The sequence below is a fragment of the Tamandua tetradactyla genome, chromosome X, assembly GCF_023851605.1.
Source record: "Tamandua tetradactyla isolate mTamTet1 chromosome X, mTamTet1.pri, whole genome shotgun sequence".
Taxonomy (NCBI): domain Eukaryota; kingdom Metazoa; phylum Chordata; class Mammalia; order Pilosa; family Myrmecophagidae; genus Tamandua; species Tamandua tetradactyla.
This window is the reverse complement of record NC_135353.1, coordinates 33,465,576-33,484,058: the sequence shown is the minus strand read 5'-3', so window position 1 is coordinate 33,484,058 and position 18,483 is coordinate 33,465,576. Positions and strand designations below refer to the sequence as shown.

The 18,483-nt window shown below is 37.4% G+C and overlaps 1 protein-coding gene across 2 annotated transcripts in view; it reads right to left on the bottom strand.

The window, feature by feature from the left end:
- Window positions 1–17,981, bottom strand: part of AIFM1 (apoptosis inducing factor mitochondria associated 1) — a 50,786-nt gene extending 32,805 nt beyond the window's left edge. The window contains exons 1-3 of one of the 2 annotated variants that reach the window (XM_077145471.1): window positions 17,721–17,981; window positions 6,754–6,884; window positions 3,016–3,115 (exon numbers count right to left, since the gene is read on the bottom strand). In XM_077145471.1, coding sequence (XP_077001586.1) covers window positions 3,016–3,115; window positions 6,754–6,884; window positions 17,721–17,826 — 337 coding nt within the window. In that variant the 5' untranslated portion in view covers window positions 17,827–17,981. Of the gene's footprint in view, window positions 1–3,015; window positions 3,116–6,753; window positions 6,885–8,065; window positions 8,209–17,720 lie in introns of both variants that reach the window. The other variant, XM_077145470.1, reaches the window with a different exon arrangement.
- Window positions 17,982–18,483: the final 502 nt, after the last annotated feature.

Sequence of the window (18,483 nt, the reverse complement as noted above, 5' to 3'; positions counted from 1 at the left end):
CACAAATGAAATCAGAAGGAAAGATAGATGATAGAGACTGAGATGGTATAATCTAGCAATGCCTAGAGTGTATAATGATAGTGACTAAATGTACAAATTTAAAAATGTTTTGCCATGAGGAAGAACAAAGGAATGTCTATAATGTAGGGCGTTGAAAATAGATGATAATATTTTGAAACGTTAACTTATCTGTGAGACTAAAGCAAAAAATATTTATTTGGTACAAAATTTATATTTTTCAACTAGTGCATTTCCAAACATAATTTATGTGGACAGCTTAATTGAATGCAATAAGTACATGGAACCTTGAGTAGGGCATGAAATTTTTTTTTTAATTTTTGTTTTTTTCATCACATAGTTGTATATTCATCATCATGATCATTTCTTAGAACATCTGCATCAATTCAGAAAAAGAAATAAAAAGACAACAGAAAGAAAATTTATACATACCATACCTTTACCCCTCCCTTTCACTGATCACTAGCATTTCAATCTAAATTTATTTTAACATTTGTTTCCCCTATTATTTATTTTTATTCCATATGTTTGACTCATCTGTTGATAAGGTAGATAAAAGGAGCATCAGACACAAGGTTTTCACAATCACATAGTCACATTGTGAAAGCTATATCATTAGACAATCATCTTCAAAAAACATGGCTACTGGAATACAACTCTACATTTTCAGGCAGTTCCTTCCAGCCTCTCTGCTGTGCCCTAACTAAAAGGTGCTATCTATTTAATGCATAAGAATAACCTCCAGGATAACCTCTCAACTCTGTTGGAATCTCTCAGCCACTGACATGTTATTTTGTCTCATTCTCTCTTACCCCTTTCGGTCAAGAAGGTTTTCTCAATCCCTTGGTGCTAAGTCTCAGCTCATTCCAGGATTTCTGTCCCACATTGCCAGGAAGGTCCACACCCCTGGGAGTCATGCGCCACGTAGAGAGGGAGAGGGCAGTGAGTTTGCTTGTCATATTGGCTGAGAGAGAGGCCACATCTGAGCAACAAAAGGGGTTCTCTTGGGAATGACTCTTAGGCCTAATTTTAAGTAGGCTTAGCCTATCCTTTGAAGGGTTAAGTTTCATATGAACAAATCCCAAGACTGAGGGCTCAGCCCATTGCTTTTGTTGTCCCCACTGTTTGTGAGAGGGCATGAGATTTTGTAGGTTTGTCCAGAGTAATGCCTCAATAAATCCCAGAAGGATTTGAACAGTAAATAAAAAAGTATTTGCAAAGTCCCCTTGGGGTAATGGTGAGAAAGGGGGAAAATTCAACTTGCCCAAGTTGAATTCTTTATATTCTCACAAGCAGTGTGGACAATCAAAGCAATGGGCTGAGCCCTCAATCTTGGGGTTTGTTCATATGAAACTTAACCCCACAAAGGACAGGCTAAGCCTACTTCAAATTAGGCCTAAGAGTCACCCCCAAGAGAAACTCTTTTGTTGCTCAGACGTGGACTCTCTCTCTCAGCCAGCACGACAGGCAAACTCACTGCCCTCCCCCTCTCTACGTGGGACATGACTTCCAGAGGTGTGGACCTTCCTGGCAATGTGGGACAGAAATTTTAGAATGAGCTGGGACTCAGCATCAAGGGATTGAGAAAACCTTCTCAACTGAAAGGGGGTAGAGAGAAATGAGACAAAATAAAATGTCAATGGCTGAGAGGTTCCAAACAGTCAAGAGGTTATCCTGGAGGTTATTCTTATGCATTATACAGATATTACCTTTTTAGTTAAGGCTTAACAGAGAGGCTGGAGGGAACTGCCTGAAATGTAGAGCTGTGTTCCAGTAGCCATGTTTCTTGAAGATGATTGTATAATGATAGAGCTTTTACAATGTGACCATGTGATTGTAAAAACCTTGTGTCTGATGCTTCTTTTAGCTACCTTATTGGGCAGATGAGTAAAACATATGGATTAAAAAGAAATAAATATGGTATGTATGAATTTTCTGTTTTCTTTTTATTTATTTTCTGAATTGATGCCAATGTTCTAAGAAATGATCATGAATATACATATCATTTTTTTTAGTCCACAAATATTTATTGAGTGTGTACTAAATATGACTATGTACTGTTCCTTTTTGGCAATGGGGATACAGCAGTGAACAAAACAAAAGTCTCTGCTTTCGTGGAGCTTACAGTCTATTAAGGAGAACCAAACACTAACCACAATAAATATAAAGTATATCAGGCGGTGATCAGTGCTTTGTAGAAAAACATGACATAAAGTAGATAAGGGGATGGAAAGTGCTGGTGAATGGAACTATTTTAGATATGTTTTTTAGGAAATGCCTCTAAAGTGAGGTGACATTTGAATATACTACAAGTGGGTGGGCAAATTATCAGATTATCTGGGAGGAAGAGTGTTCTAGGCAGTGAGAACAGCAAGCAAGCACAAAGGCCCTGAGGAGGGAGGCTACCTGGCATGTGTGAGGAACAGCAACGAGGCCAGTGTGGCTAGAGCACACTGAGTGATGAGGAGAGTGATGGGAGATGAGATCATAAAGGTAATGGGGTCAGATTGTGTAGGAATTTTGGGGACATGGTGAAGATTTGGCTTTTATTCTAAGGGAGATGGGAGCAGGGGAGGAACATGGGGAGGATCATGAATATACAACTATGCGATGAGAAAAAAGAATGTTCATATTGTATGTTGATTGGTTTCATTAATAAAAATAAAAATTTTTATTAAAAAAATGGCTTCCTTCTCCTTTCTCATGATTATAATTTCCAAACCTGCCTTTTAAAAAAGTTTGCCTTTTTTAAGAGTCTAACATAAGGAAAAACAACCTATTACAGTCTTCATTAATTTTATTCTTAAATTCAAGTTTCAAACACTTTAACAAATCTCCCTCATTTCTGAGGTAAACAGTTTTGCTTCGGAAAGTTTATAATCTCACAGCATTATTGCTTCTACAAGAGATTCTTAACGTGTAGCATCTAAACGATTCATAACTTTCCCTTTATATACTTAGTCTCAAATAATAGTGACAGCTGAGGAGAGGACTCACCAGATGATGTCGCCCTTTTCTGTTTCTCTTCTGGTGTCAGCCCTAACCCTGAAATTCTTTCATTGTATCTCTTTTGGTCGTCTTTTATAGTCTTGTAGGCCTGCAGACGCAAACAGGGAGAAAATATATTTCACCATACAGTCTGCTCATACCATTTATAAAATCATTATTTTTCAATTAAGTGATAAGCTTTTGTCTCCGTGAGGTTAATTCCTCTATGTTAAACTACTAAGGCAAATTATTTTCTTCTTAAAAAATAAGATATAGTGGGTATGCATATTGTTGGTGTGAAAAAAAATACAGGTAAACAAATGAAAATGTCCCAGTTTGATTTTTTTTTTTAGGTTCTGTGTAAAGAACTGTCCTCAAATTTCATTCTGAAGGTACAGCTAAAGAAAAAATGAAAACATTTTATACTAGATGAATAAAGTGCTAGGAAGACCTAAACTTAATTAGATTAAACACAGAAAGGGGTCTGGACTACACTGGACATTAGTTGTGAAAGCAATCTACATGGTCCTAGATAGGAATCAGGGACATAACGTTTTCCTGGTTGATGCTTAAAGTTTTGCTGGGGAACTACAAGGAACTCAGATAATGCCCTGAAACATGGCTGCCCGTATCCTAATATTACAGAATAACTCATCTTCCCCTCATTGGTCCATCCTTTTTCTAAACTGATGAGGCAGGAGTAGTCTTATTAATAAATACTGTACACAGATTATTTATTAAGGGTCAAATACTTTGCTTACCTACCTACTATATCTCAAATAGACTCTCTTTTCTATCCTTTTGCCCCTTACCATATGACTGTTTTTTTTAAACATGCAGCACTACAGTTTATTTATTGAAGATTTAAAAAGCAAGCAGTAGGCAAGAATGACTTGAATACAACACTTTTGCTCTTTTGTACTTTAGGGACAACCAGATAGGAATTTAAATGATTCTATGTCAAATGAAACTCCAGATTATCAACTAATTGCAGGAGAAAATAGAGACAATTTGAGAAGTATAATAAAACATGTTCTAAGAATATTTCTATTACTCCCTTACAGAGCTGTCCATTTGGCAAAGTGCAGCAACAGGGCCCTGAACCTTGAAACCTAGGCTTAAGGTTCCAGCATGGAAACATTTTAACATGAGATGAATGGAGTAGAAAGCACAGGTTGTTATTCCTTGAATTTACAGCTAAATTTTTCAAATTTATAAACCAAATTCAATTAACATTAATTTTAGAAAGAAATTTTTATCTTGGCATAGGATACCATATACAAGTCCAGTATTAATATCATACCTACAACATTTCTTTTAAGAAAGGGACTTTACCTAAAAAGATGGCTTGATCTGGTCAATGGGAGTGAACAGAGAAATAAGTTGGAGCCATGTTCTCATTGAGAGGGGTATCCGAAAATAGCCTAAGCTCAGCTCAGATATCCTAATGGCTCCAAACATGAGAGAAAAAGCAGACCAAAAAATACCTTTAAGTTTAGCCAGGAGATGGCAAGAATGAGGTTTGTTATATGTATATCAGCTTTGAAGCAAAATGTTCTGATATAAGTTTATAGACAAACAAAATCAAAATTTGCCTTTCCCCTAAGGCTTCCTGTATCCTCAGTTTGCACAGATTTCTAATATAATGATGTGAACACAAGCCTAGTTAGGAAAAACTACAAATTTTTGAAAATTATTAGTGGAGACCATTTCTTCTGCTGAACAGATGAACATGGTAGTGTTTACTCAACTTGAAGGAATTTGAAAGGAAACAGGTAATTTTCTGTATGAGGTAATATGACCCTATCAGGTGAACACAAACAAAGGGCCCAAATGTTAAATCTTATTAAATATTCTAAAGGCTGATTTGGCTCTGTTCCCTGACAGATAACAGAGGACTGAGATGAGGAATCTAATCAGCAAAAGAAGAGGAGAAATTCTCACATCCATGCCAATCAGGAGTTCATATTTGAAATCTAAGGAGCAAAAGCACTGTTCAGATCAGTGTTTCTCAAATACTGTGAATAGGTTGTGACCAGTGCTTAAAAAAACATAGAAGATGACAGAAAACATTAGAGTAGACCACATATAGTAAGAATACTATGACCTGAAATTTTATTTTAGTTTCATGTGTCTAAAGTATATAATGGGTTACAGATAAAATATATTTCTTACTTTGGATTCATGGTAAAAAAAAAAAAAAGTCATTGGTTTAAAGTTTGGATGCCAGGCAAACATTTTAGAAAAACCTTCCATGTTTTTAGTACTGCTCCCTTCTCTTGTTGGGAAGGAGAGAAGGTATAGAGCTTCCAATACAGGAAATGCTAAAGTAGATTTTATTACTTAATTGCCAAAGTATGATTTATACTTAAATTAGGAAATTTCCTCATTTGAGGGAAAAAAGCTATGACTCACAGTCACATTTTCAACAAATCTGAACTCTGATTTTAAGTTAATAGTTCTCTTGAGACTAAAACCAATTTCAGAAAAAAAAGTCTAAGACATCCCAGATCAAGTTTTTCATAATTTAAAACATAATACAGGGCAGTCCAACAGTGGCTCAGTGGCAGAATTCTCACCTGCCATGCCAGAGACCCAGGTTCGTTTCCCAGTGCCTGCCCATGCAAAACAAAATACAAACAAAAAAAACTAATAAACTGTATAACATAGTTTAACAGCAATTGTAGGTAGACAAAAGCTTATCACTTAACCCGGAATGCTATACTATAGTACCTTTATTATTACCAGTGTTGGATAAACACAGAGGGCAAGGAGGCATTTAACGGAATGGCTTGAGAGGAGCTTGCACTTCTTAGATATTTCTAAGGTGGAAGAAAGCAACAGTAACCAGCCCTATCTTGTGGCCTGCTATCAAGGGAATTTGCCTGGTCAGCTCTGTGAAGGCCATCCAACTCTGGTACAGCAACATAAACCAGGGGTTCAATAGATTTAAATTGTCACAAATGTTATCAAACCCAAACACTTTAAATCTATTTCTTAATGAATGGAGTGAAACAGATGGGAAATACTGTGTGAGAGAGACGAAATGGAAACGTTAAGGCTCAGAGGGTAGTATGTGAATTACGAATGAGAAGCATTTAAGAAAGCAGCAATCTACAAAAATGTGTTAGCTTGTACCACTTCAGCCACTAGCTGGATCCAATTAGGGATTAAAAAAGGGACACTGCCAAATGAATTTACTTTGAAACCAAGGTTGAGGGTGAGTAGGGAGAGTATTTCAATTTCTATGCCTTTTTAGACCTCCTGAGAACCATTCAATAAAATGCCTTTGCGCAATAACAGTCAGGTTAATTGATTGTTTCCCACAAAACACAAAAATTACATTTTTACCTAAAATGATTCAAACTGAATGGTGTTCAAGTTACCTTTATTTGCTTATTCAATGTTTACTGTATGAGACTGTTCTGTTAGGTATGCAGCACTAAAGCACAATATAATTTAGCATCATAAAAAATAATTACAAAATTGGCAAAAGTTTCAAAGAAAGGGTTGATGCAGGGTTTTGTAATAATCATTCAATTTATGGCTTTAGATATATCCAGTAGGACTTAAACAGTTTGAAGAATGAGCTCTGAGGACTCCCTAGTGACTGACAATGTCCCTTTAATAAATACCTACTAAGCACATGCTGTGAATATTTTATTGTATTCTAATACTTCAAGTTCTCATTAGTGCCATGATCTCACCCACCCTTCCCCAAAATATATTTTAGTGTAAGCATCTTACATAATAAACTCCTGCCCCAGTGACTGTTGCTCCTACAATTAAGAAGTATGCTAGGCTGCTGCCATCTTTCCCAGAAGCACCTGTAGACGCTAGTGATCTAGAAGGGGATCCTAGTTGATGACACTGCACAACTGTAAGTGAAGATAAGGCCAAGAAAGAAACAAAAGGAAATAGAAAAAGCACTAAGTATTAATGAAGAAATGTTCAATACAAAGACAGGGAAGCATTTTTTGGTTATCCTGTGCTAAAAAAGAAAAAAAAAAAAGCTGCTCCAGGATTAGAGGAAAATGACTAATTTCAACAGACAGGGTTCACCTATTTCTTACTTTAATTTACTCACAACTGGCAAGAGCTTTCTACTTCTTGTGGGCATGTGGGAATCAGGTTAGGGTATGAGGACATATCTAACAAAATCATTTTCATGTCCCTTTTTTAACCTAGTGATCAAAGAACAAAAATAAGTTCAGTCTTGCCAACATATAAAGAATTAAAATTGTTCTTAGTTAAATAAAACAAAAAGCTTCCTTCAATCGAGGTATTACTAGGTGTTATCTAAGTTGGTTCACTCAACCTTATATGATCCAACTTTAAACTGATCTGCTTAGTCATCGTGAAGAAAAAAAAAAAACACCCTGTCAAGGTAAAAACAAAAAACAAACAAAAAAAACCCAAGGAATAATCCCTCTGTGACCAACTAAGCTGATCAGAATTCATTTTAAGGTAGCTATAATTATGCCAATACTATATAGTAGTTAAACACCATGCTTCTGTACCTCACACAAATTCTATTCTAAATTCATTGGAGATACTAGGCCTGCTTCTATAATTTAGTCTTAGGATAAGATTCATGGGTAGTTTTCCTTTTAGGAGTATTTAATATTCTGGATTGAAGGCTGTTTTTTTTTAATGTTTACCTTAAGTTGAGAAAAAGGAAATCTTTTACAAATGGGTCAAAGTCAAATATTGTGCTAAGGAGCTGCAATGAATTCTGACCTTATTCACAGGTTAGTGTGCCACATCCAAAAGAATATATACAATTTTGGGGGTTAGTCGAATTTAAGAAAATATAGTATCTTTCAAGTAAAGAGTAAAAAAAAAAAAAAAGTGAAAAGAGCAGAGAACAATCAATCAATCATTCCCAAACTGGCTCTCTTAGGATATTAGACAGTAGGCACTTTAAAGAAGGCATTTTGCAAATCCTTCCAAAAGGAGAAAAGGGAATTAATTGCAAAAGTTTGAAAGCAGAGTAGTATTGAGTCCATTAACAGGAGCTGTTTGGCAGCTTCTTTACGCAAGCTGCTTTTCTACTTACATATGCACCAGCTCCTATTGTTGATAAGCCCACAATAAGGACTAACACAGAATTATCGATTTTGCCCCCTGATGGACCAGAGCTAGCCATTTGTCTTGTCATCTGGAGTTCTAGGGGAACATGCCATCGCTGGAACAAGTTGCCTAAGGAACACAATTTATTAAGACACACACACAAAAATAAAATAGTTAATACATATTTATGACTAAACATCAATGCATTGTACAAGTAAAGATTTACTACCCACTAGGCTGTGTGGTGCTGTTAAATGACCAAGAAAAATATAATCAAAACTGTCTACACAAATACTAAAGATATCTAAATGTATATTCTTAAGTTTTCAGAGTATTTTAAAGTACAATTTAATGAGGCCCAGGGAGGGAATTTACAGCTTCCAGAAATTATAATGAAAAACATATGGGCAGTTCATCAAACACCTCTCCCCTCACACCTTCACAATAAATGAAGCAAACAGAGAGATGACTAAATATAAACAGTTAACCACCAGCTACCAGGCACATTATAACAATCATTCAAAGAGTAATCTAAATGGCTTAAACTTTGCACAAAATAATAAAACCCTGAAACACAATCTAACTAGGACATAGCTCAGCCTTTCATGAAAGATAATATGCTGGAATATCATGAAAGATAATATGCTGGAATATAGAAATGCTAAAGCTCAGGGGAAAAACTTCACAAAAATTCAAGAAAAACTGAATTTCTTCTCCCCTATGGAACTGAAGAATTTTGGACTATGAAATATTTTTCAGAATGACAAAACTTAAGATGTCCACCAAGGAGTTATACAGAGAAAGTAGGGTTTAACAATGAATATGACTGCTGAATCATTAAATTGATATTTCTCTTAGTCTCCAGTATCTTAGAGCAACTAGAAGTAAAAATCTAAAATTGTGGAATTGTAACCCATAATAAACTCTGAAATCTGTTCTACAACTAATTGTTGTGCTGTGCTTCAAAAATTATTGCTTTTTTAAACATAATATACATGCTATTTTTCACAAAAAAAGAAAAAAAACACTTGGTTGTGATAATAAAAAAAATATTTATTCCTTCTAGCCTCCTATATTCTGGAGAAGCTAAAAGGAAAAATCTGAGATAATGGTGCAGTAGCCTATGATAAACTCTGGGATCTGTCCTGTAACTACCTGTTGAAGTGTACTTTGAAAACTATTGCTTTTTTCTTTCTTTGCTTTACATATATTATACAATAAAAAAAAATGTCCACCAAATACTTGGTTCTTACTCCTCCAAAATAATATAAAGATTATTTCCATTAAAACTATCTACACTGGGGACAATCAAATCAATAAGCCAAGCCCTCAACCTTGGGGTTCGTTCATATGAAAATTATCCCCGTAAAGGATAGGCTAAGCCTACTTAAAATTAGGCCTAAAAATCGCCCCCAGAGAATCTCTTTAGTTGCTCAGCTGTGGCTTCTCTCTCTCAGTCAACATGGCAAGCAAACTCACTGCCCTCCCCCCTTTACGTGGGACATGACTCCCAGGGGTGAAAACTTTCCTGGCAACGTGGGACAGAAATCATAGAATGAGCTGGGACTCAGCATCAAGGGATTGAGAAAACCTTCTCGACCACAAGGGGGAAGAGAAAAATGAGACAAAATAAAGTATCAGAGGCTGAGAGACTTCAAACAGAGTCGAGAGGTTATCCTGGAGGTTATTCTTACACATTAAATAGATATCACCTTGTTAGTCAAGATGTAATGGAGAGGCTGGAGGGAACTGCCTGAAAATGTAGACCTGTGTTTCAGTAGCCATATTTCTTGAAGACGATTGTATAATGATATAGTTTTCTCAACGTGACTGTGATTGCAGAAAAAAAAAACCCAACTATCTACAGTGATTGTATATGTCGTATGGCTTGTATGGTGTGTGACTATATCTCAAAATTGCATTTAAAAAAACCACAAAAACTATCTACAGCTACGTAATGATCTAATGATCACAAATACTCTTGCATGTGGAAGGGGAAGGAGTTCAGAAATTTCTCTCTCTCTTTGGGGGATGCTGACATTTTCAAATGAAGGAAGGTCTTAGTACCTTCTCTGCTTGCAATATTCCTCATGGTGACTGTTGATCTAGAGCAGGGATCGGTAAACTTTTTCTGTAAAGGACCAGACAGTAAATATCCTCAGCTTTGTAGGACACATGGTCTCTATCACAAATACGCAACTCTGCCCCTGTTGGTTGTTGCGCAAAAGCAACCATAGACTGTGGGCAGTAGTTTGCCGACCCTGATCTAGAGCAGTTGTTCTCAAGCTTGGGCGTGTATAATAATCACTGGAGGGTTTGTTAAAACAAAGATGGCTGGGTCCCATCCTCAGAGTTTTTGATTCAGTAGATCTGGGATAGGATTCAAAATTTTTCATTTCTAACAAGTTCCCAGGTAATGTTAATACAGCTGGTCTGAGAACCACACCTTAAGAGCTACTAGTCTAGAGATTGGTATGCTCCCGCCCTGACTAGGCTTTAAAAAGACAAACAGAATGGACATGGTAGTAGCATTCCACATGTACTTGTAGAACTTAAAAATAGGGAACTTTCCTTTGTTCTCAAAATTTCAGGCCACAGAGGGGCAAAAACAAATCCAACTCAGGATTGAAGTCTCTTACCTGAAATCCCTGGGACCATGTGCTTTTCAGAATTCAGAATTGTTTGGATTAATATATATATATATATATACACATACATATATATATAGTGCATACACCAATATTAGATTACACCCAGCACAGTAAGGGGCAGCTACCCACAGTGAAACATATTAATACTTCTATAACCTATCACACTGAGATAAATAAAACTTTATAAATAGCCTCTCTCCAGTCCAGGTCAGCTTCCACTAGCAAAGGAGTTACAAAAAACCTTGATTTTTTAGTGCCATTTGGATTTGTGAACTGCAGATAAAAAAACTATGAATCCACGACTGCGATGTTAAAAATATATATATTTATTCCTTCCAAACTCCTATGTACTAGAGCAGCTAGAAGAAAAAATCTGAGATTTATGGTAGTCCATGACAAACTCTGGAACCTGTCCTGTAACTACTTGGTAAAGAGTGCTTTGAAAACCATTGCTTTTTTCTTTCTTTGCTTTGCATATATGTTATATTATACAATAAAAAAGTTAAAAAAAAATAACTATGGACCTATATACTCAGAAGTGGAAACCTAGTTTTGTTTACTGTTCTTACTTCTTACTTGCTTTAGAAATCTTTCATCATCTTGTGAAAGAAAATGGCTTGTATTTGGAAATAACAGTAAATCATAAAAAAAAATCTGAAAGGGTTAGAGAGACTTATCTCAATCTGGGCAAGATTTTGATTTTTAGAAGTCCATAAAAATGATAAAGCACCAGAAGGAGAAATGGATAACTGTCAGAGCTTAGAAATGAAACCAGTTAGACATTCCATGTGGTTGAGTTCAGTGTATTTAATTTGTCCCCTACCTCCACCCCAAGTTCATTTTTTTCAATCTATTAAATTTATTTTAACGTTTGTTCCCCCTATTATTTATTTATTTTTAATCCATAGGTTTTACACATCTGTCCATAAGGTAGAAAAAAGAAGCATCAGACACAAGGTTTTCACAATCACACAGTCACACTGTGAAAGCTGTATCATTATACAATCATCTTCAGGAAACATGGCTACTGGAACACAGCTCTACATTTTCAGGCAGTTCCCTCCAGCTTCTCTGTTACACCTTAACCAAAAAGGTGATATCTATTTAACGCGTATGCATAACCTCCAGGATAACCTCTCGACTCTGTTTGGAATCTCTCAGCCATTGACACTTAATTTTGTCTAATTTCTCTCTTCCCCCTTTCGGTCTAGAAGGTTTTCTCAATCCCCTGATGCTGAGTCCCAGCTCATTCTAGGATTTCTGTCCCTCGTTGCCAGGAAGGTTCATACCCCTGGGAGTCATGTCCCACACAGAGAGGGGGAGGGCAGTGAGTATGCTTATATTGGCTGAGAGAGAGGGCATCCCAAGTTCATTTACTGAAAAAAATTTTTTTAATTGTTTAATCCTCCAGAAGGTTCTAAATCCAGACATCAAAAATACACTGTTCTAATATAATACTGATGTGTTTATTCTGTTACTGGTTGCTTTTCGGAAAGCTCAATTGAACTACTGTTTGAAAAGAAATATAAAACAGTATTATAATTAACAAACCAATTTTTTATGTACCTACAAAGTAACTTTAGTTTTGTAAAAGGTGCTGAGATAAGTACTGCGTGGATATTTACATCCCTCCTCCCCAAGTTTCTTTTACATAAAATTACTCCCACACCTTTCCCACCATATCTTCAAAATTTTAGGAAATTTTACATCACAACTGAACATGCCTTTTCACTTCTTGACTTCTCATTATTGCCCCAGTTTACGGGTTGTAGATTTTTCTGCAGTCAAGCCAAGATATAGTGGTAGAGCTTTCTTTTCCATGCTATGGAGTCAAGTCTTGATAAACCAATTTGCTGTATATAACAGTGTCTGACACACAGTAGATATCTGGTCAATAAATATTTGTCAAATTAATACATGAAGAAAAAAATAGAAATTCTTCTGAATTTTATTGATAAGAACTGAACATTTTGAAAAATTCTTTTGCAAAGAAGTGTTAGCCAGATCCCATTTATTTCAGGGTGCTTAATAATAAATTAGTAACACTGAATACCACAGAATAACAGCATTAGAATAGTACCTAAACCAGCAAGTTCATTCATATAGATTTCATAATCTCCTGTTTAGCTATTACCCCATTTTTCCAGAAATACATCTACACCATTGAGGTACTTAGGAAGAGCAAATGGTTAAGAGGTCTGTATGCTCCTGAGACTAATTTCTTGAATATCAAACTGATTTTTTCCAACATGGATAAAACACAGGATAAGACACGCCTAGATAGGCTGTCCATTGGGCTAAATATCTCTTCAAAAGGAACCCAACACAAAAACTCAAAAATGGACAGCACAATAATACCTAAGTGTAATGTAACTATGTTGGAACACTGAATGAAGCTGCACCTGAAATATAGTTTTTTGTTTGTTTGTCTGTTTGTTTGTATCTTTTGTTTTTGTTTTTTTTCTTTTTCTTTTTATATATATATTTTTTTATTAGTATTATTATTTTAATTCTCTTCTCTATATTAACATTCTATATCTTTTTCTGCTGTTTGGCTAGTTCTTTTCCTAAATCGATGCAAATGTACTAAGAAATGATGCTCATACATCTATGTGATGATACTAAGAATTACTGAGTGCATGTGTAGAATGGAATGATTTCTAAATGTTGTGTTAATTTCTTTTCTTTTTTTTGATTAATAAAAAAAAATTAAAAAAAAAGGAACCCAACAATTATTTACCTTTATCAGCTTTTTTTTTCTCAGCATTAACTCTTGCTGGAATTTTAGAAAAATCACAGTAGTAATAAGTAGAGTACAGTGTGAACTACTCTGATGAAAGGCACCATATTAAAAGTGATTTGGATAGCAAAAATAATCTAATAACTCTGTTCTACAGTTAAATCCTCCAAAATACTAGGGTTCAGTCTGCTTCAATAAACCATCACTAAAACTTTACTATATATGTGCCAGAGGTGAAGACATAAAGATAAGTGGGACATAATCCCTGTCCTCAAGAGTGCAGAATTTAGGAGGGGAGAATAGCTGATACTGTTCTGAATATCAAAAAATGAGCTTGCTACCAATTACAAGGGACTCAAGGTTGCTCAGTTTGGTTTTTAATTCTTTGGTCAATGGAACTGAAGGGAAAGAATGACTAGTTATTCAAAATACTATTCCCCAAACTTGTGTGATCATATGAATTATGTGGATACCCACAACTCTCTCCTAGAAATCATCATTCAATCGGTTTTGCGTCAACCCTCCAATTGAATAATGACCAGGCAACTTCTGGAAACATCATTTAGAAGAAAGTTAAGACATGCAGCACATGCCCTCAAAAAGTCACAGCGGTTCTAGAAAATATAATTTATTAACTGGCTACAAAAAAAGCTGACTTTCCAGATACTTTCTTCTGAAAGTGTCTCCTCAGCAGAAAGAGTGGGGGAAGGCTCATCTTCTAAGCTTCTAAAGAAAAGTATCATTTGGCAGTGCCGAAGAGGGCTGGATCCCTGCCCACAGGAGTCTAGTTTCCTTCTTAAAGCGGTAAGAAGGAAAGAAAGAAGATTGCAAATAGAGAAAATGTTCAAACATTTAAACCTCAGGTCAGGGGTCAGCAGTCAATTTGATCACATGGATAGCATGTTTGGTGACCAAATAAAATATTGCAAGACAGAAAAGATCTATTACCTAACCCATCTGTTCCTCAGTGGCAAATGCAAATTTAAGTGGTAACTATTAGTTGCCTTCAATCATTTCTGGAAGGGGGCAGAGCATACAAATAAAGTAAATAAACAAATAGTAGTTATTATGGTTTTATGGCAAAAAGGACCCTATAATGAAGATGAACCTGACAAACGTGACATATGTGGATGGGATAATTGTAAGGCAGGTTTCAAATTTGCTAACTTCCTGACAAAGTTGGGGGTGGGTGGAAGGAAGGGCAAGCTTTTCCATTTATCTCCATTCTGTGAGGGGTAAATAGTGTACAAACCATTTACCTACCTCTGCAAAAACATATGGTAGAAATTACTAAGTGAAAAAGAAATCAGATTAAAAGCATTTAGCTGTTTATTTGGTACAAAAAATTATATTGTGACTAGTGCATTTCCTAACATAACTTATGTGGACAGCTTAATTGAACACCATAAGTACATGGAACCTTGAGCAGGGCATGAGATTTTGTAGGCTGATCCAGAGTGATGCCTCGATAAATCCCAGAAGGATTTGAAAAGTGAGTAAAAAAGCATTTGCAAAGTCCCCCTAAAGGGAATGGCGAGAAAGGGGGAAAATTCAACTTTCCCAAGTGGAGAATTCTTGATATTCTCACAAGCAGTGGGGACAACCAAAAGCAATAGGCTGAGCCCTCAATCTTGGGGTTTGTTATATGAAACTTAACCCTGTAAAGATAGGCTAAGCATACTTAAAATTAGGCCTAAGAGTCACCCCCCAGAGAACCTCTTTTGTTGCTCAGATGCTGCCTCTCTCTCTCAGCCAACAGGACAAGTAAACTCACTGTCCTCCCCCTCTCTACGTGGGACATGACTCCCAGGGGTGTGGACCTTCCTGCCAACTTGAGACAGAAATTCTAGAATGACCTGGGACTCAGCATCAAGGGATTGAGAAAACCTTCTAGACCGAAAGGGGGTAGAAAGAAATGAGACAAAATAAAGCGTCAATGGCTGAGGGGTTCCAAACAGTTGAGAGGTTATCCTGGAGGTTATTCTTATGCATTAAATAGATATCACCTTTTTAGTTAAGGCATAACAGAGAGGCTGGAGGGAACTGCCTGAAAATGTAGAGCTGTGTTCCAGTAGCCATGTTTCTAAAAGATGATTGTATAATGATAGAGCTTTTACAATATGACTGTGTGATTGTGAAAACCTTGTGTCTGATGCTCCTTTTATCTAGCTTACCAACAGATGAGTAAAACATATGGAATAAAAATAAATAGTAGGGGGAACAAATGTTAAAATAAATTTAGATTGAAATGCTAGTGATCAATGAACGGGAGGGGTAAGGGGTATGATACGCACGAATTTTCTTCTGTTGTCTTTTTATTTCTTTTTCTGAATTGATGCAAATATTCTAAGAAATGAGTATGATGATGAATATACAACTATGTGATGATAGTGTGAATTACTGATTATATATAGAGAACAGAATGATCATTAGTTAAGAATGTTTGTGTTTGCATGTTGTTATGTTAAATAAACAAATTTTTTAAGAAAGCATTTAGTAACAGAGACACAAAATAGGGTTAATTCCTAAAATGAGGGAATCATAACTTCTTTTTAAAGGCAGGCGATATCATACCCTGGTGCTTGGCCAAAGGACAAATAAGTGCGTACAAGGAGATTCATGGATATATGGGGAAGTAAAAATTACTCCACAGTAAATGGTCCTCAAAGTCATGTGATAGAAAAAAAAAACTTTTAAAAGTCTTAATTTTTCAGTGTTTTACCACCAACAACCACCTTCAACTGTCTAATAAATCTATGTAACTTTGCAAATCCATGTTTAACTGATGAGAACTTCTGGGCAGACTTCACAATGCTGCTAAAATGTTGTGAGTCTTCAGCAAAATAAGTACACAAAGTGTGAAAGGCCAGTGTGGGTGAAATCTTCAGGTTAACTGATACTTCTCAAACTTCTGTGCAATTTGCACAGAACACCATCATTTCAATGTAAAAAACCCGCACAAATGACATCCATAGGCCGGGGCATTAGTTAAAAAGCTGAGGCAGGGTTTTTAAGCTCCAAACATAACATGTTTTAGGACTTACTTCAGAAAGACCCATCAGGAAACATTTCCTTGAGGCAGAGCAAGTGGAAAAACTGTTCAAATACACATTTGCAAAGACATTAAGAACCTAAAGGAAATATTTTCCACTTTTTATTTTCAAAGCACCCTGAAGACCTTGTCACATTGGAAAAGCCCCGAGGATAACCTCTGACACTGAGGCCTCAAGACAAATGTCTTGGGACGGCCACTCCAAGATTACCGATTTTTAAAAGTACCTCCTGTAAGTGGATAATTCATTACACCACGAAGTTGTGCAGATTACAAATATAAGCAGCCTCAAGCCATGTTCAGATAAATTCCTGGATATGTGGCTAGTTCCTGAGAGGTTAAGACCTTTTGAGGTCAAACTTTAGTTCGCAGTATGCAGTTGTGACAAGGCAAACTAGCTCTGTCTTTTAATTAGCTATCAACCTCGGGCAAGTAATTTCACTTTTATGTCTCAGTTTATCATCTATAAAATGAGTGGGTTGCACTTAAGCAGAAAAATCCCTTCCAGCAACGAAGTTTGATGATACAACTTCAAGAAGGGCAAAACACAATGTTTTTGTAAATCGTTACTATTAAGCATCAAAGACTACCAAGAACGACACTGACAAGACATCTCAAATTAATCCTGGGCCAACACTCCTCGTGTCTGGTACTCCACCGACTGACTATTTGCACTGCACTGTTCCTGTTTCACAGAATATTCAAATCTACGGTTCTCATCTGGGATTTGGAAGTTAATGCAGGCAATACCCTCATTTACAGAAAGGAACCCAAGGCTTAGGCCTTAAAAGTCCTGTTTAGAGTCTCACATCATTAAAATGACAAAGTCTTCCTAGTCGACCTCATTGCTTTAAAACGGAGAAGAGGGCGGCGAGAACGCGGCGTTGGACAACATGAGATGGCCAGTTGTTCTGTTATCCCTCAACAGCAAACTCTCCCAGGAAAAGGCCTCATGCTGACTACTGGGGTTCAATTCCCTTGAAGGTCAGCTCGGCATGGCCAGGCCGATTCCTCTACGTGAGAAACCCAAGGTTTGGATCCCAATTCGGAGTTCCTGCAGAGACTGGGTGGACGCTAAGTATTTCTGAAAGGGGGATCGCAGGAAGGGCTGCAAGGCATGGGAGAGAGCCTATGGCGCCCAGGCCCTCGGTCGGCGGGGGCGGGGGAGGGGGTTGCCCGGAATGGCTCGGTCAGTCACCTGGGAGCCGGTTTCTAGGTCTCGGGCCTCGGACGCACACTGTCCGCACCAACGGCGTCAGCTTCTGCCTCAGGGTACCCGCCGCAAGGCCTCCGCACCGGAACATTTCGGCAAAACGTCTTCCGGACCCCTCCTCCTTCCCTTTCTTCTCACGCACAGACCAACGGGTCAAACCCCGTGAGCCCCCGGGCCGGCTTCCCTCCCTCTACACGCACACTACGCAGTCTCCTCCTCCCACCTCCCGGTAGGCATTGGAGCTGGGGAAGGGAAACCGCGACCTGAGGCCTTTCGCGCAGGCGCAGCACTCGGCGCCGCAGGACGATTGGTCCGCACAGCGAGACACGCGGGGAGGATTTGAGTGGATTTACGCATGCGCGAGCTGCTGCACACTTGCAAAGACCTCGGCCCCGGGTCATGAATTTCCGCGGAGTGGTGGCAACGCCTGGGGCAGAGCGAGCTTGGAAAGCTTTCCTAGGAGGGACTCGTGAGGTTGTGTCGATGGCGGGAACAGATAGCTTCTCACAAAGCGTGGAACCAGTACCACATTTCATTCTGTTTAAGACCACTAGCGAAGCTTTCCGGATTCTTTGTAGGTTGTCCATTTCCAGGTTTTCCATAGGTCCGAGCTAGGGCACCTGGCTTCCGTCGTTTACAAATTGCTGGCTTTTACCCATCCAAGCCCTGTTTCCAGGACAAATAATCGCTCCGCGCACTCTCTCTTTCTTAACTTTTAATTTTAAAATAATTTCAAATTTAGGGCAGT